This window comes from Dreissena polymorpha, chromosome 1 (assembly GCF_020536995.1).
Source record: "Dreissena polymorpha isolate Duluth1 chromosome 1, UMN_Dpol_1.0, whole genome shotgun sequence".
NCBI lineage: Eukaryota > Metazoa > Mollusca > Bivalvia > Myida > Dreissenidae > Dreissena > Dreissena polymorpha.
Genome location: NC_068355.1, coordinates 82,432,458 through 82,454,749, shown reverse-complemented (window position 1 = coordinate 82,454,749; position 22,292 = coordinate 82,432,458). Strand labels below are relative to the sequence as shown.

The 22,292-nt window shown below is 37.1% G+C and overlaps 1 protein-coding gene across 2 annotated transcripts in view; it reads left to right on the top strand.

The window, feature by feature from the left end:
• Positions 1-16,776, top strand: part of LOC127837951 (serine/threonine-protein kinase S6KL-like) — a 44,631-nt gene extending 27,855 nt beyond the window's left edge. The window contains exons 14-15 of one of the 2 annotated variants that reach the window (XR_008029568.1): positions 1,974-2,189; positions 15,459-16,772. Coding sequence is in view for 1 of the 2 variants with exons in the window: in XM_052365420.1 (XP_052221380.1) it covers positions 1,974-2,017; positions 15,459-15,483 (69 nt within the window). In the remaining variant the exon portion in view is untranslated. Of the gene's footprint in view, positions 1-1,973; positions 2,190-15,458 lie in introns of both variants that reach the window. The other variant, XM_052365420.1, reaches the window with a different exon arrangement.
• The last annotated feature ends 5,516 nt before the right edge of the window (positions 16,777-22,292 follow it).

The window sequence follows — 22,292 nt, the reverse complement described above, 5'->3', positions numbered from 1 at the left end:
GCGATAATTTTACAAGTTCTTAATATTTTTTCATGAAACTTTAAACATGGATAGATGGCAATATGGACATTATGCACGTCATTTCATTTTGTTCCTATGTCAAAAATTCGGATTGCTATGGCAACAAATAGACTAGAAATACTGCTGAAAATGGTGGTTTTCTGGATCCTGCGATAACTTTAAAAGTTCTCCATATTTTTTCATGAAACTTGAAACATGGATAGATGGCAATATGGACATTATGCATGAATTTCTTACAATGGTGGAGCCGGTAGGGGACCTTTTTTTGTTTGGCAATCTCTTGTTCTTTATATGAGTGTTTTTTCATAGACAAAACATATGAAAGCATGGCATCAAAATGTGAGAAAAACTCAACATGCCCTATTGTCATAAATTGACAGTTTGTACATGTCTTGTTCCAGATTCTGTTGACTTTCATTTGATATGTTCATATTATACCCCCCTTTGAAAAAGAGGGGGTATATTGTTTTGCACATCTCGGTCGGTCCGTCCACCAGATGGTTTCGGATGATAACTCAAAAACACTTAGGCCTAGTATCATGAAACTTCATAGGTACATTGGTCATGACTGGCAGATGACCCCTATTGATTTTCAGGTCACTTGGTCAAAGGTCAAGGTCACAGTGACTCGAAACAGTCAAATGGTTTCCGGATGATAACTCAAGAATACTTAGGCCTAGGATCATGAAACTTCATAGGTACATTGATCATGACTGGCAGATGAACCCTATTTATTTTCAGGTCAATAGGTCAAAAGTCAAGGTTACAATGACTCAAAATAGTAAAATGGTTTCCGGATGATAACTCAAGAATGCTTACGCCTAGGATCATGAAACTTCATAGGAACATTGATCATGACTGGCAGATGGCCCCTATTAATTTTCAGGTCACTAGGTCAAAGTTCAAGGTCACAGTGACTCGAATCAGTATAATGGTTTCCTGATGATAACTCAAGAATAATTAGGCCTAGGATCATGAAACTTCATAGGTACATTGATCATAACTGGCAGATGACCCCTATTGTTTAAGGTAACAGTGACAAAAAACGTATTCACACAATGGCTGCCACTACAACTGACAGTCCATATGGGGGGCATGCATGTTTTACAAACAGCCCTTGTTTAGTTTATTTTTGGTAGAAAACAATGTCTTTATGTAAACAAAATGGCTTCTGCTGTGAAGGAATCAAAGAAAACAAATGCAAATTAATGCAAATCATGAGATTTTTTACAGTCTATAAAATGTTTTTATTTGTTGAAAAGATACCTAAATGAAAGAGTAAATGAATTTTAATTAATTCTTTTCATAGTTATTCGCTAATGTGAACCTTATAAGATGCAAGTTGCAGAAAAAAGTTTCATTTTTACAATTAAATGTATTTATTGTTGAAATATGGTAAATGTAATGTGAATTATACTTCCATTAAATTAAGTAGTGAATTCAAATTCTGTGAACATGGGTAATACAATCAACTCACAATTATATAATTATTACTGTTCTATGTTTTATAATATTAGAAAGCTAATTCACGCTTCAGAATATTAAGGAAATCCATTTGTACAGACTTATTGGAAGTAAACAACAAATGGCATGAATAAATATCGGGAGCAATGTATTTTGTTGTTAGTTGGAAATTTTATTTAATGTAACCATGCAAGTGAAAAGAGAATAATGTTCAAAGAAATCATTTTATTTAAAATGCAACTAAAATATGATTTTGCTGGAGGTTAAAAATCATTTGTCATTTTGGGATTATTTAAAAAACTGCCAATGTATACTGAAATCAAGAAGATAAATATGTATACATTGTACTGATCCACGTTTTTCGAGAATAAAATGTGTAACTTTTACTTCAAGAGTATGTTAATTAGTTTATTAATTTTGTATTTTATGATCTTGTTCTTAAATTTAGTAAGTTGTGTTCTCATTCTAACTTATTGTTCTCATTTCAGTTTGACTGTGTATGGAACTTGCCAAATGGCACAGACAAACCTGTGTATGTATGACATGAGAGAGCAGCTAGTAACAGTTGTAATCGGACGAAAACATTGCAATGACAGGCTAGACAAAGGGCAAACATGCCCATGAATGTAGGGATACAATGCTTGAACGCAGATCATTGGAATGGTACAACCATTCATAGAGGCAAAGAGAACCTTTTGAAAGAAGTAAATATGCTGAAGATTGTTACCAACCTGTGTTTGACTGATAGCAAACCATGCTGTGGTTTTGTGTTTGGATAGGTGCACGAAACGGAACTTAAAAATGGGCTGTGTAAGCCTAGACCCAGATGTGAGACTGTGATATTTGATAATGTAATAGAAACTATGTGAAGGAAAGCTTATACACATAATAACAGAAGAGCGCATACCTCTCAAGTGTTTCCAGCTATGTCCTATCCTTTATCATACCACCGCATTGATATCTGCCTGATATAACGTTGACTGATATATTTTTTTATATCATGGTCAACAGGAAGTTCATATATCAGTCAATGTTAGTAGTTACGTGGGATTTGCAATAAAGCCAACAGTTTCTATCAACATGAATCAGGTTCAGCAAAACAAACAATTTGATACCAAGAATGTACATATTTTATTCTAGTTTAAAGTAAAAAATAACAAAAACGTTTATATTTTAAAAATCACAATAGCCCGCACTGCAGGAATTAAATGACGTCATCAATGGGGCAATAAATCTTAAATATCGATATAGTCATTGCACTCGCAAGTGTTGCACAGAAAGTCAAGACAAATGATACCGTATGCTAATCCTCAACTATTTAAACAAACGGTTTAACACGCTTATGTCATTATTGACACCATCATCAAAATGTCAATTTCAATACACATCTCCAAAATGGCGTCTCCAAACTATTCGGTGAAATGTGTTGTTGGATTAAATTTGTCGCTGCAGTCCATTCCTGATCTCCAATTCAAGACGTTTATAAATAAAGCGATTGTACTATTCCCATTCGTAGTGCAAACAATTTTTTTTCTCTATACGATGTTTAAAATAAGCGATTATTTGTGTCGTCATTTCGAACGCCGTTTCAATATGTCAACGTGTAAACGCCGGATCAGCAAAATCAGCGGGGATCCGTACATTTTAAATATAAAGAAATGGATTGTTTTGCAGATTATTAGGAAGATGTGGTATGATAAACAGAAAAACAGGTTACTGTCCCATCGTTTTGTAATATATCAGGCTCGGCACGAAAAAAATAACGGCTCGGCAAGCCTCGCCGTTATATTATTCTAAGCCTCGCCTGATATATTACAAAACGATGGGACAGTTACCTGTTATTCTCTATGTATTAGCAGTGATCAATATATAAGATATCGGCTTAATCAGACTTGCTCAGATTTATATAGACAGGCTTCACATCTCTTACTCTCAGGCAGTCATATAAATCTGGGCTTGTTTGGCCATGCTGCTTTTGTTATTATTTTAACTGGAGAACATGTTCTATAATGGCATTTGATTCTGAGATTGTATATGCAGGAAAATGTCTTTTTGTATTTATTTATATAGCACATTCCAAACTAAAGTAAAGCTGTGAGTGTTTATATCATTCAAATGCATAATTACTGAGCACGTTTTATGGACTTATTTTATTATATACTTACTTCTGTTTGTATATTATTTTCTTCATGACTTTGATACGTTGCGAGTTTTGAAGACATGCTTACACAACTAATTTAACTGAACAATGAAAAACTTTCATATTACATCGGATAAATGGGTATATGCTATATACTTTTTTAACCAACAGTCCGGCATTTATACTCTGCACTTCTGAATTTATACTTGTTATCACCATGTTTTCAATGACATTTGTGACTGATTCATAAACAGCATTGACAGGAAATCAAAAACATAATGATTTTGCTCTTTGTTGTACATGGTTGTGAAAATGTTTCTCAAAACTTTTTTTTTAGCTCATCTATTTTTTGAAAAAAAATTATGAGCTATTGTCATCACCTTGGCGTCGGCGTCGGCGTCGGCGTCGGCGTTGGCGTTGGCGTCGGCGTCCGGTTAAGTTTTGCGTTTAGGTCCACTTTTCTCAGAAAGTATCAATGCTATTGCATTCAAACTTGGTACACTTACTTACTATCATGAGGGGACTGGGCAGGCAAAGTTAGATAACTCTGGCGTGCATTTTGACAGAATTATGTGCCCTTTTTATACTTAAAAAATTGAAAATTTTGGTTAAGTTTTGCGTTTAGTTCCACTTTTCTCAGTAAGTATCAATGCTATTGCATTCAAACTTGGTACACTTACTTACTATCATGAGGGGACTGGGCAGGCAAAGTTAGATAACTCTGGCGTGCATTTTGACAGAATTATGTGCCCTTTTTATACTTACAAAATTGAAAATTTTGGTTAAGTTTTGCGTTTAGTTCCACTTTTCTCAGTAAGTATCAATGCTATTGCATTCAAACTTGGTACACTTACTTACTATCATGAGGGGACTGGGCAGGCAAAGTTAGATAACTCTGGCATGCATTTTGACAGAATTATGTGCCCTTTTTATACTTAGAAAATTGACAATTTTGGTTAAGTTTTGTGTTTAGGTCCATTTTATTCCTTAAGCATCAAAGCTATTGCTTTCATACTTGCAACACTTACTAACTATCATAAGGGGACTGTGCAGGCAAAGTAATGTAACTCTGACTGGCATTTTGACAGAATTATGTGCCCTTTTTATACTTAGAAAATTGAAAATTTGATTAAGTTTTGTGTTTAGGTCAACTTTATTCCTACAGTATCAAAGCTATTGCTTTCATACTTGCAAGATTTATGAACTATCATAAGGGGACGGTGCAGGCAAAGTTATGTAACTCTGACTGGCATTTGGACGGAATTATGGGCCCTTTATACTTAGAAAATTGAAAATTTGGTTAAGATTTATGTTTTGGTCCACTTTACCCCTAAAGTATCATAGATATTGCTTTCATACTTGGAACACTCACAAACTATCATAAGGGTACAGTAAAAGGACAAGTTGCATAACTCTGGTTGTCATTGTTACGGAATTATGGCCCTTTTTTGACTTAGTAACTTTTAATATATGGTTAAATTTTGTGTTTCGATCCACTCGAAGTATCAAGGCTATTGCTTTCAAACTTCAAATACTTACATGCTATCATGAGGTTACTGTACCTGGCAACTTGAATTTTACTTTGACCTTTGAATGACCTTGACTCTCAAGGTCAAATTATTAAATTTTGCTAAAATTGCCATAACTTCTTTATTTATGATTAGATTTGATTGATACTTTGATGAAACTACTCTTACCTGACATACCACAATAGACTTCACCCAAACCATCCCCCGTGCCCTCCCCCCCTCCCCCGTTGCCCTCCCCCCTCCCCCCCCCTAATTTTTTTTTTTTTTTTTTTTTTTTTAAGATCATCTCACAAATGACCACCACACCCTCACACTATACCCCCCCCCACCCCCCCACCCCACCCCCCCCCAATTTTTTTTTTTTTTTTTTTTTTTTTTTTTTTTTTTTTTTTTTAAGATCATCTCACAAATTATCACCACACCCTCACACTATACCCCCCCCCCCCCAATTTTTTTTTTTAAACGGTTATGTTTGAAATACCGTCCAACCATCGCACCCAACCCCCCCCCCCCCCCCCCCCCCCCCCCCCCCCCCCCCCGATTTTTTTTTTTTTTTTTCGCTTTTTTGGAAGATAATGTAATAAATGTCCACAACCCCACACTATACACCCCTCTTCACTCCACTCCTCCCTCCTTTGTGATTGAAAATGAGAGTCCCTTCACCTTTAAAAAGAAAATAGATGAGCGGTCTGCACCCGCAAGGCGGTGCTCTTGTTCAATTTGTATTTGTTTGTTAATAATCAATTCATTTAACCCAAAATATCTTGCTATTTGTTAAGCATTTAAATATCATTGATTCATATTGATTATGATCTTCAAAAAAACTATCAAAGAGAGCAAGTTTTGAACATTTGTGTTGTTCAAAAAGTAAACCAAAAAGTTTGGTTGTCCTAACCTCCCTATTAAATTTGAGGTGTTATACATCAAGGGGAGGGGGGGGGGGGGCATTTTTAAATGGGTGAGTCATAAACATGGAAGATGGTCCCTCCTGCCTTTCCTTTTTAGCTAAATGTTAAGAAATATTTGTAATGTGTACTTCATACACAGAAATCAGTCCACTATTCTTCATTCTTAATAGACTTTAAGGCTTATCTGGCAGGCGATAGATTTTGTTAAAATGGACTGCTATTCCCTAAAATTATTTTTATTTCAACACGTTTCTTAAAAATAAAAAATGTGCAAGTTTTGGAATACAAGTGTTTGCTGGTGTGTGTAAGGAGCTGTGTATGAGTTATACTGGAATGCTGACTGGTATTCTTTATTCCCTGACATTAGTCAAGAAGGGTCTGTTATTATTTTGAAAGTATATTATATTTACATGTCCATTCATTTAATGGAAAAATGATCTGATTATTTTTCAACTTTTGTCGTCTATATAATTGACAGCTTGTAAGGGTCATTCGTTAGTATAAAATGGTCAAAAAGTTTTTTTATTGTAGGCAAATGTTTTATTAATACAGGTAGATACCAAAATGTGTAAATAAACATAAAACTATGATCCTCTACTCTAAACTATTTACTTGTACACTTGTTATCAAATTGATTATACTGACTGCTGGTTTGTTGTTTATATATGATAGGTTGTCATTTTAAGGTTGACTTATCTCCAAAAGTCCATGTTAGTCGTCCAATTAGTCCAATTATTCAACTCAAATGAATGCCAGTGTCTGTGTTATGCTCTTTTTAGCTCACCTGAGCTGTGCTCATGGTGAGCTTTTGTGATCGCATTTGTCCGTCGTGTGGCGTCAACATTTGCCTTGTGAACACTCCAGAGGCCACATTTATTGTCCGGTCTTCATGAAACTTGGTCAGAACATTTGTCCCATTGATACCTCGACTGGGTCATGCTGGGTCAAAAACTAGGTCACTAGGTCAAAAAAAAGAAAAACCTTGTGAACACTGTAGAAGTCACATTTGATGCCCAATCCTCATGTAACTTTTTCGAAATGTTTGTCTAAATGATATGTTGGTGGAGTTCAAAAATGGTTCCGGCCCGTTGAAAAATATGGCCGCCAGGGGGCGGGGCAGTATTCCTTATATGGCTATACAGAAACCTTGTGAACACTCTAGAAGTCACAAAATTTGCCCAATCATCATGAAACTTGGTCAAAACATTGGTTTCATTGCTATCTCGGAAGAGTTCGAAAATGGTCCAGATCGGTGAAAAAACATGGCCGCCAGGGGCGGGGCACTTTTCTCTATATGTATATAGTGAAAACATGTGAACACGGTAGAAGTCACATTTTTGGTCCAATGTTCATGAAATTTGGTCAGAACATGTGTTTTCTTAATATGACGGTTGAGTTCGAAAATGGTCCAGATCGGTGGAAAAACATGGCCGCCAGGGGGTGGGGCAGTTTTCTCTATATGTATATAGTGAAAGCATTTGAACAGTCTAGTTGTGATAAGACATAATGTTAAAGAAAGATAACCTGTACATACTTTCTAATAGTTAACTCTCTTGTATAGACCTGGGACTTCTTTCATCAAAAATGGTGAACATAAAGACAGTAGTTTGCATGCAATTTAATAAACATATGTCATAAAATAACTGTACATGTACTAATGCACAGTAGAGCCTTATCTTTGATCTTTACTGATAAGCCAAGTTAACCTACTGTGTTTTGGTGTATTTAGCAGACTACTGCGCTATGAAACTGTTTCCATGGCAACCTTGTTATTTGGCATTTTCTAAATTAGAAAGACTCTTTTGATTGAAATAACTTTTGTAAATTCTTCTTATTTTATACATTTGAGTCACTGGAGTTTTCCGCTCTCCATAAATTGTTTTCTTTAGAATGAGTTAGACTTATTTTATAAACAAAATTTTTGAAGCAACTTCTAGACTAACAGTAACTAATATTTATATCAGTTTTTTTGACAGATAGTGAACTTCTTTTTACATTCATTAAGGTATTTGCTGTATTTGTTCATTTTTAACGATGCATAGATTATTTAGACTAAAGTTAGTTTTTTCATTAAAGCTGCTTTGGTTTTCACTTATAGATTAATTCTTTGAGTGTATTCAGGCGTATCTGACTGGACGCCTTTAGTTAATTGAATTACAACCAGTAAGTGTGTTAGAAATAAGCGTTCTTTAATTAGACTCGATAAATATTTCCGTAATATTTTCATAAGTGCTCACACAGTTACATAACTCGTAACCGTCCTGTGACCGGTTTGCGTAAGCGAACGAGACCGCACTACCACAGTTGTTTATAGTAAAACATTGTGAATACTTTTAGTCACATTTTAATTCAATCTGAATGACACTTGCTGATCTTCACACATGGTGACAATCTTTATGAGCATAATATTTTTTGCTCATGGTGAACTTTTGTGATCACCTTTTGTCAATTGTCTGTCTTTCGTTGTGCGTCATGAATATTTGCCTTGTTAACACTGTAGAGGCCACATTTATTGTTGGATTTTCATGAAACTTTTTCAGAAGATTTGTCCCAATAATATCTTGGACGAGTTCAAAAATGGTTCCAGTCTGTTGAAAAACATTTCTGCCATGGGGCCATTTGTTGTTCATTCTTCATGAAACTTGGTTTGAACATCTGTTCTATTGATATCTTGGGATGCAAAGAACAGGTCATTTCTTTTTATCTCAGGTGAGCGACTTTGGACCTTTCAGGCCCTCTTGTTAAGGTAAATGTGCAATATCACTGTTACCACTATAGGTATTCAAAATATACTGCTTAACTACTTAGATCATTCAGTTCATGTCTTCTTGGTAACATTATTAGGTAACTAGAAAATTCACATTATACAGTGTACTATCAAAGAGTAAGAATACTCGAGCACATTTTGTTGGGACAGCTCTTGCTATGAATCCAGTTTTTTATGCGCGTCCAGCAGAATGATGTCCACTCTTGTACTTAAACAGTTCATATCGGATCATCATGAAACTTGGTGATAATGTTTACGGGCATAATATTTTGGTTTAAGAAAGATAACCAGCCATATGGCCTGAAGCACTTCTGATTTATTGCCATTGAATAATCTGAAATATGCCAAAGTGATAAAACTCATGTTTACCATTTTCGAAATCAAATAGTTTTAATCTTGTTATCATTTAACTTGATTAATTTATTCCAAACAGGAGTATCTTGCTTTGCCTTATTCAGTTAGCATGTTTACATTCTGTAATGTATCTGTTAATAGGAATAATATTATACCAACTTATTGTGTGTTGACATATTTCATTATGAATTTGATTTTGGATTGCTTTTTAGCCGGATTTTTTTCGAAAAAATCTCGGCTTATAGATTGATGTTGTCGGGCGGGCGGGCGGGCGGGGGTGGCGGCGTGCTCGAAAATGTTAAAGTTCTTATTTCATGGTATAACTTTGGTATGCTTGGACCTAGAGTCTTCAAACTTGACATGAAGGTTGGCCAGGATTAACAGATGACCACTGGTCATTTCAAGGTCATTCATTTGAAGGTCAAGGTCACTGTGACCTTCAATATAAAAAATGTTAAAGTTCTTATAACTTTGGTATGCTTGGACCTAGAGTCTTGAAACTTGACATGAAGGTTGGCCATAACTAGTTAGTAACCACTGGTCATTTCAAGGTCATTCATTTGAAGGTCAAGGTCACTGTGACCTTGAATGTAAAAATGTTAAAGTTCTTATTTCATGGTATAACTTTGGTATGCTTGGACCTAGAGTCTTCAAACTTGACATGAAGGTTGGCCAGGATTAACAGATGACCACTGGTCATTTCAAGGTCATTCATTTGAAGGTGAAGGTCACTGTGACCTTCAATATAAAAATGTTAAAGTTGTTATAACTTTGGTATGCTTGGACCTAGAGTCTTGAAACTTGACATGAAGGTTGGCCAGAACTAGTAAGTAACCACTGGACATTTCAAGGTCATTCATTTGAAGGTCAAGGTCACTGTGACCTTGAATGTAAAAATGTTAAAGTTGTTATAACTTTGGTATGCTTGGACCTAGAGTCTTGAAACTTGACATGAAGGTTGGCCAGAACTAGTAAGTAACCACTGGACATTTCAAGGTCATTCATTTGAAGGTCAAGGTCACTGTGACCTTGAATGTAAAAATGTTAAAGTTCTTATTTCATGTTATAACTTTGGTATGCTTGTACCTAGAGTCTTCAAACTTGAAATAAAGATTGGCCAGTACTAGAAGATGACCACTGGTCATTTCAATGTCATTCATTTGAAGGTCAAGGTCACTGTGACCTTCAATGTTAAAATGTTAAAATTGTTATAACTTTGGTATGCTTGGACCTAGAATCTCAAACTTGACGTAAAGGTTTGCAAGCACACTTAGATGACCACTGGTCATTTCAAGGTCATTCATTTCAATGTCATTCATTTGAAGGTCAAGGTCACTGTGAACTTAAATGTTAAAATGTTAAAATTGTTGTAACTTTGGTATGCTTGGACCTAGAATCTCAAACTTTGCTCATGCCTTGAAAAGTACTTACATTTCATTTTGACCTTTGAACAATATTTCAGTAATTTAAGTATTGCATTGACAAAAACACGAAAGGTACTTTCCTGTCATTTAAATCAAAAATCCGGCTTCAATGCGGTCATCTCCGACCGCGGAACTCTTGTTGGAAATAGGAAAGATCTGGCTGTTGAAATTTTATGTAAACAATCTACGCATGTTTGAATATTGTTTGTTTTAAAGTGTAGAACTTTTCTTGGCAGACAGAGGGACAGATGTTCATGGTGATGCCAGTATACGCCTGTTTACTTGGTATTAGGGTGGGGTATATAACAATCAGGTGACAGTTTAATTCTCTTGAAAAGGTAATAATGTGTTATAGTGTGATTTACTTTAAGATTCTACAAAATAATAATAACTTCTGTATGGTTTCTTGTGAAACTGCTTTCTATGCAATGATAATTAAAATTTATATGAGGACTCTTTCTTTTAAATTTTTTAAACTCCTTTTAAGTAAAAAAAACAAGACAATTTGTTGTGATTTTCTCACAATGTATGTGGCAATGCATAATTTGTATGACAATCTTCGTTAACATATTTACATATAATTTGTCATTTCCATATATGAACATTTCACATTCATAAGGGTGGACAAGGATTTTGTAATTATGACTTTGTCAAAATGTCAATCTACCAATCGATTATATTCCTCACACCGTAAACTCCTATGTAATTGAAATTGCTTTATATTTATTAGAAAGAAAATATTAATATAATTTGTTTTTGGTTAATTTTGTTTGAATGGTTATTTTATTAAATGATGTACTTAAATGAAGTAAAACAGAATGTTTCTTAATTCTTGTTTGGGCAACAATTTTTCTACTCTGAATGTTTATATTGCATATTCATTTTACACATTATTTCCAGGAAAAAACAACATAATTATGTGATAAGTTAGGTAATAGTGCCAAAAAAAAATGCTTTATTGTCATTTTATTTAAGATTTTTAATTAATGTGTATGTTTACCATATATTGTTATATATATCCTAATGATATTATAACATAAGATGAAAATTCTGTCATAGAAGTATTTTGTGCATGTGCGGATATACAGATATTCAACTATTACTTAACAAATACAAAGCATCCTACAAAATAAAATAAACCATGACATAATATATTTAAACATAAATTATTTGCATTACATATATACAGCTCTGTAATTACATTATTGGTACATTGTGGCTTTTAACAGTGTATTTTTAGCTCACCTGATTGCTCAGGTGAGCTTTTGTGACCGGTCTTTGTCCGTCCATCCGTCAACATTTGCTCGTAAACACATTTCTTGTCCCATCTTCATGAAACTTGGTCAGAAGCTTTGTCCCAATGAAATCTCGGCCGAGTTCGAAACTGTGTTTTGCCAGGTCAAAAACTAGGTCACTAGGTCAAAAAAAAAACAACCTTGTAAACACTGTAGAAGTCACATTTGATGCCCAATCTTCATGTAACAAAATGTTTGTCTTAATGATATCTTGGTTGAGTTCAAAAGTGGTTCCGATCCGTTGAAAAATATGGCCGCCAGTGGGCGGGGCAGTTTTCCTTATTTGGCTATAGTGAAACCTTGCACAATCATTATGAAAGTTGGTCAAAACATTGGTTCAATTGATGTCTCGGACGAGTTGGAAAATGGTCGAGATCGGTGAAAAAACCTGGCCGCCAGTGGGCGGGGCATTTTTCTCTATATGTATATAGTGGCAGTTTTCCCTATTTTGCTAAAGAGAAACCTTGTTAACACTCTAGAAGTCACAATTTTTGCCCAATCATCATGAAAGTTGGTCAAAACATTGGTTTTATTGATATCTCGGACGAGTTTGAAAATGGTCGGGATTGGTGAAAAAACATGGCCGCCAGTTGGCGGGGCATTTTTCTCTATATGTTTATAGTGCAAACATGTGAACACAGTAAAAGTCACATTTTTGGCCCAATTTTCATGAAATTAGCACAGAACATTTGTTTCCTTGATACGAGAGTTGAGTTAAAAAATGGTTCCTGACAGTTGAATAACATGGCTGCTGGGAGGGGGGCAGTTTTCTCATTATGCCCCCCCCACCCCCCCTTTCGAAGAAGAGGGGGTATAATGTTTTGCTCATGTCGGTCTGTCCGTCCGCCAGATGATTTCCGGAGGATAACTCAAGAGGGCTTATGCCAAGGATCATGAAACTCCATAGGTACATTGATCATGACTCGCAGATGACCCCTATTGATTTTCAGGTCACTAGGTCAAAGGTCAAGGTCACGATGACCCGAAATAGTAAAATGGTTTCCGGATGAACTCAAGAACACTTATGCCTAGGATCATGAAACTTCATAGATACATTGATCATGACTCACAGATGACCCCTATTGATTTTCAGGTCACTAGGCATACATGCCAAACGTCCCGATCTTGGCTGGACAGTCCAGCTTTTGGGCTCTTTGTCCCGGCATCCTGATATGAGACCATTTGTCCCGACATTTGTTAAAAACGATGTACTGTCTATAAGTTCCCAATAAAATTCGCTTTTCGAGCTCTTTCTGGATAATCACTAATCCCTTCATTGCCCCAAATTAACAACCCACTTCTACTACTCGATTGCACCAGTGTTGTTTTTGACACCTCATCAGCGATTTATCAGCAACTTATTGATTTAATCAACATTCACACTATGGACCGGCATGGTGTTTTTATGATAGGGGTTGCTAATTGCTATCTAAAGATGTATCATACAAAAATTAACGCCACCTGCATTTGTATTTTATGGCCCAATCAATTCCAACAATACTATTATCCTGTGTATTATACAACCTGAGGTTATAAATCCTGTCAAAACACCGATTTTGTACATTAAACACATTGAATGCTGACCAATACATATTGATGTTTCTCACAAATTACCTTTCATTTTTGACTGATTTTCGGAAAATAGTTTGTACATATTGCATCAATCTAAATTTATGATTGGTTGAATAAGAACAGTACGCGATGCGCTCACATCGTGTCACGCGATTTACATATGTTCAAGGGGATATCCCTGTACCAATTGGATGTCAAATCAAGGCATACGGGGATACCCCTCATTTCAGTTTATGGAGTGTGTTTACTTCTGGAAAATGGAGAGCGTCTGTGTTCACGAAATTCTGAACACAAATTTATTGCCAATATCGGGCAGAAATTTAGAGTTTTTGTAAGAAATATACTGACTATTGATTTGACTAAAGAAAAGGTGGAATGATTGATCGTTTTAGGTGTCCCACTTTTTGGTAAAAGTCCCGACAATTTGTTATGGAAAGTCCTGATTTGGACATGAAAAATTCTGGCATGTATGCTAGGTCAAAGGTCAAGGTCACGGTGACCCAAAGCAGTAAAATGGTTTCCGGATGATAACTCAAGAACCCTTATGCCTAGGATCATGAAACTTCATAGATACATTGATCATGACTCGCAGATTACCCCTATTGATTTTCAGGTCACTAGGTCAAAGGTCAAGGTCAAAATGATTTGAAATAGTAAAATGGTTTCCGGATGATAACTCAAGAACAGTTAGGCCTAGGATCATGAAACTTCATAGGTACATTGATCATAACTCGCAGATGACCCCTATTGATTATCAGGTCACTAGGTCAAAGGTCAAGGTCACGATGACCCGAAATAGTAAAATTGTTTCCGGATGATAACTCAAGAACGCTTAGGCCTAGGATCATGAAACTTCATAGGTACATTGGTCATGACTCGTAGATGACCCCTATTGATTTTCAGGTCAAAGGTCAATGTCACGGTGACCTGAAATAGTAAAATGGTTTCCAGATGATAACTCAAGAACGCTTATGCATAGGATCATAAAAACTTTATAGGTACATTGATCATGACTTGAAGATTACCCCTATTCATTTTCAGGTCACTAGGTCAAAGGTCAAGGTCACGGTGACCTGAAATGGTAAAATGGTTTCTGGATGATAACTCAAGAACGCTTATGCCTAGGATCATGAAACTTCATAAGTACAATGATCATGACTCGCAGATGACTCCTATTGATTTTCAGGTCGCAAGGTCAAAGGTCAAGGTCATGGTGACCTGAAATGGTAAAATGGTTTCTGGATGATAAATCAAGAATGCTTATGCCTAGGTTCATGAAACTTCATAGTTATATTGATCATGACTCGCAGATGACCCCTATTGATTATCAGGTCACTAGGTCAAAGGTCAAGGTCACAGAGCCAAAAAACGTTTTCACAAAATGACTGTCATGGTCACGGTGACTCAACTTAGAAAAATGGTTTCCGGATGATAACTCAAGAATGCTTATGCCTAGGATCATGAAACTTTATAGGTACATTGATCATGACTCGCAGATGAAATAATGATGAAACTTGACCAGGATGTTTGTCTGGACAATATCTAGGTCAAGTTTGACATTTGGTAAAGATTGAATGAACTGACTTCTCAGGTGTGCGAACTAGGGCCATCTTGGCCCTCTTGTTTACCTATACTGACATGAATCTTTTTGTTTAAAGCCATTCTTGGAGGCTGTTTTTTGTAAATGGGGAATAGTGTGTTAGTCTGTACTATTTTGGGATCAATATATTATTCTTCTATATAAAATTTAATGTACATTACATGATGGTTGTTTAGTTATGGTTATGAATTAAAATTGGAATCTGCTGACTAGTGGTTTATAGAATTTTATTTGCACATCCCCAGTATTCTCTTTAAATGAAAGTGCAAGTTGTTTTAAATAGTGACAAATCCGTACAATGAAATCGTTGAGTAATTGTAATTACATACATCATACGTTAAGAGCGTTTGTGAACAGAATAACCCAGTTGCTGAATTCTTTCAGGTTAAAGGCCTATACCGCTGGCTAGCCTTGAGCGAAAAGGAAGCGGAGTGTGTAAGTCTTCACTTCCAGTACATAGCCTCTCTACAGACAAGTCCTACGTAGTGCCTCCTAGTGGCGACACACGTCAACTGAGTACCACCCGGCCTCAGGCTGAACTACAGGAACTCAAAGGTGGTCTGTCCCCAGACCTGGCATCCCAGGCCCACCGGTGTGTGGAAATGCCTTCATTCCCATGAATAGACCCCCAGCCAATGGGTAAAATGGCCCCTGTGTTCCCAGGGTTATAAGGTTCCCTGCCTACTGGGTTAAGTAGGAAACCACTGCCTTGTGGTTTGTCGTTGGATCGGCAAAGGCTTAGGGTGAGGTAACCCCGACAGAAAACCCAGGGAGTTGAAATCAGAGACGTTGGGCCATTGGCACTCCCTTAACCCATTTAGCCCAGTGTCGTATATATGCGTCCAAATAATATACAGTGGAGTTCCTAGCGTCGTATATATGCGTCCAATAATCTACAGTGTGAATTCCTAGCGTCTTTAATATACGAAAACTTAGATGTAGCTCTGAATTCCTAATGACTGTAAAATACGTCTGTTCAAATTGGCATTTAAAGAAACAGCTATTTATTTGTAGTAAGTTTTTCAACCTAAGAAAATTATTGTAACAAATACTTTCTTAATTTGGAAAATGATTTTAACACTGTATTATGTGAATTGGGAATAAGACATCAATTTGGGAATAAATTGTGTTTTGTCAAAAGTGCATAATATGCAGTTTTATATATTGCATTTTTCTAGTTTTACAAATTATAATTAAAACATATACTTGCATATATAATAGCATCATTTAAATTGATTTTACTTAAAAAATGGATTTTTAATTAATTTTAAAAAAAATCGTCATGAAATGAAACTGTGTCCATGCCGCGCATGGACACGGTTTAAAAATACACTTGTAATGATACAAATTCAATCACTGTGAATGAAAAAGTCATGGAAAATTTCTTATCAAGCTTAAATTATAGATAATATATTACAAAAATATAAGTAGATCATGAAATGAATAGTTTTGTTTGAGAAAATCACCAAAATGATGTCCATTCTCAGTTTGATGTCTTATTCCCAATTCACATAATACAGTGTTTTTTGTTTTATCTTTTCTGGTCAAAACCCTGCAAAAAAAAAAGATAAAAATAAATAAATTAAGTAATGGTGACTCGTGTTTTTTTTATAGTTATTTGTATTCTGTTTTTGAATTTTATTTTATTCTACATTTTAATTAAGTTTTAATATAAGCATATTAAGATGTTCTCATATTTTATTTTTATTTTCATAAAATTACTTGCAATTGAAAAATAACTGTGCTTATTGATGTTTGTTTTTATTATGAGCAATATCTTATTATTTTTTATATGTCATTTAATTATTAATTTTGTTTTATTATAAAATAATTTTAAAAGATCATTTTTATTCATTATAACATTTTCTATTTGTAAAAAGTGTATACATAGATAATAATGGTATTGGATAAATTATTTGGATATAATTCAATGTTTTTTTATTTGATAAGTTATGCAAGATTTCGAAATTTTCATATATTACTATAATCATTTTTAAATTAGAAATATAATAATAAAACATCTGTCATAAACCGTCAACAAAGTAACAATACTTAAAAACACTATATACCATTTCACACCACTAAAAGTAACAATAATCAGATGATCTGTCAGGCATTCAGAGCTGATCAGGGTCCTGATTAGCTAGGGGTAGATAAGGCTACTACTGATAGGGGCTGCCTAGAGATAAGGCTGTAGTATGGAATGAGTTAACAAAAAATGACGTCATGTACATCGCTATGTCTAAACAATTTGGGATCCCTCCAGGGAGATTCAGTGCCGGGCTCAGAGCCTCGAAAGAGTCCACACACAGCTACTGGGGGTCCCTCCTTCATTCCACAACAAGCCAAGAGAAGAGGAAAGAAAGCTGGCTACAACAAGCCTAGGAGGAGAAAAGACCTACATCAACCTTTCAAGGTGATGCATTGGAACGCACAAGGAGTCTTCAATAAAAAGACAGAATTAGAGCATATCCTTCATGAACACGACAATAATGTCTGCTGCATTCAGGAAACTCATCGGTAGCCAGCTAAATCATTCAAGGTCAGAGGATACCAGAGTTTCCGATGTTACAGAGAAGGCAGAAAGAAAGGAGGCATCCTGACATAAGTCCAGACTAAACTGATTTGGATGACTCTGAATTCCAAGTTCTGAGTCTCAGGAAGAATGCTTTCAATCTGAAGCTTGTGAATCTCTACTCTCCAAATGACAAAGCTCTTTAACTAGACAGTATCCCAACAGAAGAATCTAACTTCATTGTTGTTTGCGACTTCAACAGTAATTCACAAAGCTGGGGATATGACCACATGGGCCGATGGGGAGAGAAAGTGAAGAACTGGCAAGATGATATCAAGACTAATCTTATCAACCAGCCTGAAGATTTGGCAACTTTCTACTCCAGGAGATGGAATACAAAGTCGACCCCTGACTTAGCTTTCTGCACTGGAGATATCCATGTGCATATCAAGAGAGAGGTATGTGATCAACTAGGAGGAAGCGACCATCGCCAGTTCTAATCATCATGAACCAGTCTACCTCTTCATCCTCAAGCATCCCCTGATGGAACTACAAGAAGGCCGACTGGACCTTATACAAACGTCTGAGTGATGACATCTGCAAAGAGATCAGAGTGGATGGTAGAGATATTATCAAAGTTGTGAAAGACTTCAATGCAAGCATACTGAACGCAGCACAACAGGCGATACCATGCGGGGCCAGAAAAGAATACAAGCCATACTGGAGTGAGGAGTTGGAAGACCTCCAGACCAAGTAAACAGAAGCCAGGGTGGAAGTAGAAAGCAACACTTCACAAGAAATCAACCTCTCACTACAGCGAGCCAAGGCCAAATTCCTGTGGCACAAACTTGAAGCCCAGAGAAAGAGCTGGTGAAACAAAACAGCATCACTCAACCTTGAGCCGGAAGCTGTGGAGGTTAACAAAACAGCTGAATGACGATGAAAGTCAAGCGAGAGGCTCAGTAACTCTGAAAGAGAATGGAGAGCTGCTGACAGGTAAACAAACGGCAAATGTCTCTGCCAGCAACTGCAAAGATGTCAGTGACATCCCTGTCAGTAGAGAGAGACAGAGAGAAGTAAGACGAGAACAAAGGGCTGGAAAACAGATGATGTGACATCAGACCGCATGAGCCAAAGCCTGACACTGCACGAACTACAGACAGCAGTCAGGAACCTGAAATTAAAGAAGTCTCCTGGACCAGACAATGTAACTAATGAAATGATCAGCCATATAGGCAGTTCAGCAATGCACAAGTCTGGAAAGAGGCCATCATGATCCCTATTCACAAGAAAGGCAAGGATCCGAAGCAGACTGGAAGCTACCGTCCAATAAGCCTTACTAGCTGTGTTGGGAAGAGAATTGTAAATGCACGCCTAAAGTCGTATCTGGAGACGAACGACTTACTTGCAAAACAACAAGCTGGATTCAGGCAATTCCGCTCCACCGAGGACCAGACTACCTACCTGGCCCAAGAAATTGAAGATGCTTTCCAGGAAGAAAAGGTTGTCCTGACAGCATGGATAGACCTTCAAAGGGTCTTCGATAAAGTCTGAACTGACGGGCTCCAAGTCAAACTGATGAGGAATGGAGTTGGAAGAACCATGTTGAAGTGGATCAAGTCATATCTATTCAATAGAAGGGCAAGAGTCAGCTTGAACCAAAGAAGCAGTAAGAAGTTTCTTCTATGGCACGGTGTCCTACAAGGAGGAGCTCGTCCCCCGACGCTTTTTCAACTCTTCATCAACGACCTTGTGTCTGAATTGCCAAGGGGAGAGAAGGCGGCACTTTATGATGTTGATCTTGTGATATGGTAGAAGAGCATGCCACCACAGCCACATACAGAATGCAAGAAGCAATAGACACGCATACCGCATGGGCTGAAGACTGGTGTGAAATGATCAACAAAGAGAAATCATCCACCACACTATCGTCATCAACACAGAAAGCAGGGACGGTGAGGATGTGAGACACTCCTATGACTGAAGCAGACGAGACTACGTACCTGGGATTCACCTTTGACAAGAGGCAAACGTGGAAGCCACACCTCATGAAAGCAGAAGGAAAGGCCCGACGAAAACTTGCAATGATGCAAAAGCTTGCGGGAACCACAAGGGGGGGGGGGGCAAATGAGCACATACTCAAGACAGTCTAACAAGGCACATTGAGACCCCAACTAGAGTATAGTTCTCCCACATGGTCTACCACAGCCAAATCCAATTGCCAGGCTCTGGGTAAAATCCAGAACCAAGCTCTGCGCATTATGACAGGAGCAACCAAATCCACACCAATTGCCTTCATGGAAAAGATAACATGAATACAACGACTTCAAGAAGGAAGAGATGTCAAAATTCTGCTTCAGACAGAGAAGTATGAATGTCTCACGGATCTACCCATGTCAGCCAGTGTAAAAGGGTACACCTCAAATCGGATCAAGCGTAGCAGCTTTGTACACAAAGCTAAGAAGCTGGACAAGGCCTATGCAACAGATCTGACCATCCCCACCACTCCGCTTGGTAAAGAAGACATCGTAGATCCATTACATAATGACCTGTCAAGTGTTGCAGCAAGATCCAGTGTTCCTCACCTACAGCCAGGTAAACAAGAGGATGAGCATATCAGAAAGAGCCACACACTTGCCAAGATCGATGACGAATACCCTAGGGATGCATGGACTCCTGTCTACACAGACAGTTCTGGCACTAGAGCAGTCACAAATGGAGGTGCTGGCATCGTCATTCTGTACCCATCCTGAAAACGAGAAACACATCTTGAAGCAACCGTAACACACTATAGCAATTACAGAGCAGAGACTGAAGCTCCCATGAAGGCAGTCTCAGTGATTGAAGACTCGACTGAAGCTGTCAACTCGGTAGTCTTCGTTACAGATGCCATGTCTGTAATAGAAGCCCTGACCAACAACAAGATTCCTTAGCTAGCAAATGCCTTAGAAAGAATCGGCACCAACATAAACGTGACCCTTCAGTGGATCCCAGCACTGTGGAGTGGCTGGAAACGAAGATGCTGATCAACTGGCAAAACAAGGTGCTAAGTTAGAACAGCCACCTGTGCAAGTAAGCTATAAGGAGAAAGTTGCCATCATTAAATCACTTACTAGGCCAAGACAAGAGGCAGATGCATATCATCTCTTAAGCAGAGCAGAGCATGTGATAATGGTCAGACTCAGATCAGGGCACAACAGACTCAATGCACACATGCATAAGAAATACAGACGGGCCCCATGGAGCTGCACATTTTGAGTGATGAAAGGTCAAGGTCATCCTTCAAGATCAAAGGTCAAAAAACAAAATCCAAGGGAAGTGACAAGCTTTAAAGGGAGATAATTGTATATAATTTGGCAGGTACAAATCAATTTTACAAGAGAAGTAATAGTTTTTAAAGGGATATAAAATAAAAATTCAAAGCGGCGCAGTAGGGGGCATAGTGTTTCTGAAAAACACATCTATTGTTAAAAAAAACTTTGTTAAATCATGCTTATGTCTGAATTTGCACATTTACAAAAAAATGTAACACATTGGCCAAGATTCACCAACTTATTCAGAGAATAGCACTGTGACAAATTGGTCCAGATTCACCAACATAATAAGAGTATAGCACTTGTGACATTGGTTCAGATGCACCATCATATTCAGAGTATAGCACTGTGAAACATTGGTTCAGTTCACCAACATATTCAGCGTACAGTATATCACTGTGACACATTGGCCCAGATTCACTAATATATTCACATTAAAGCACTTTGACACAAAGGTCCAGATACACAAACATTTTCAGAATATAACAGTGACCCAGTTTTACCAACATATACAGAGTACCGGTAAAGCTTTAACACACATTTGCCAAATTCACCAACACATTCAGCTTAAAGCACTGTGGCACATAAGCCCAGTTTCGCCAACATGTTTTAGCGTATAGCACTATGACACAGCCCAGAGAAATATTATACATGTACAGAACATGTATGAATGACCAAACACATTTTTGGAGTATATATATTTTATGTGTGTTTATATAGAATACATCGTTGGTGTCTAGATGGAGAAAGTTTATCAGGCGAGGCTTGAAAAAAAGGGCGCGATTGACGTGCCCTTTTCTTTTTTTCGGGTCGAACCGGATTAACTTTCTCGATCTCGGTACCAACCATGTATTCTCTATTTATCCTGCCTCTGTTGTAAACAGTGACCTTATAAATCAGTGACCGAATGATATGTTATATAAACGATAAAATTCATGATTCGTCTCAATAAATTTGAAAGGTCAAATACTGCAACATCGGCGCGTAGGAATACGTACTGGTGGTAGATCGCGGTCACGTGATCTACTGCCAGAGATCAAATAGTTTGTTCGGTCACTGCTTCAAAAGGTCACTGTTTGCAAAAGAGGCAGGACAAATTAAACAAGACTATTGTCAGCTTTTCACCTTACCTGACCTTGTAAGTGTCCAATAAAATTTCCCGCGGCTAGACACGAGTGAACACACTACATTTCCAATGGCTGTTTTGAGCATTCCACCAGCACATTGGAAACATGTCCGCGTCTTTGTAACACTGTTTTACTGTGTGATCAGCATGAAACAATTTTATCTCTAATGAAAAGGCAAGATAGTTTTACACTCAACTCTTGACATCAATACAGTTTGTGCGTGCACCTTTTTTCTTTTTTATGTTCAGAGGATTGCCAGCGT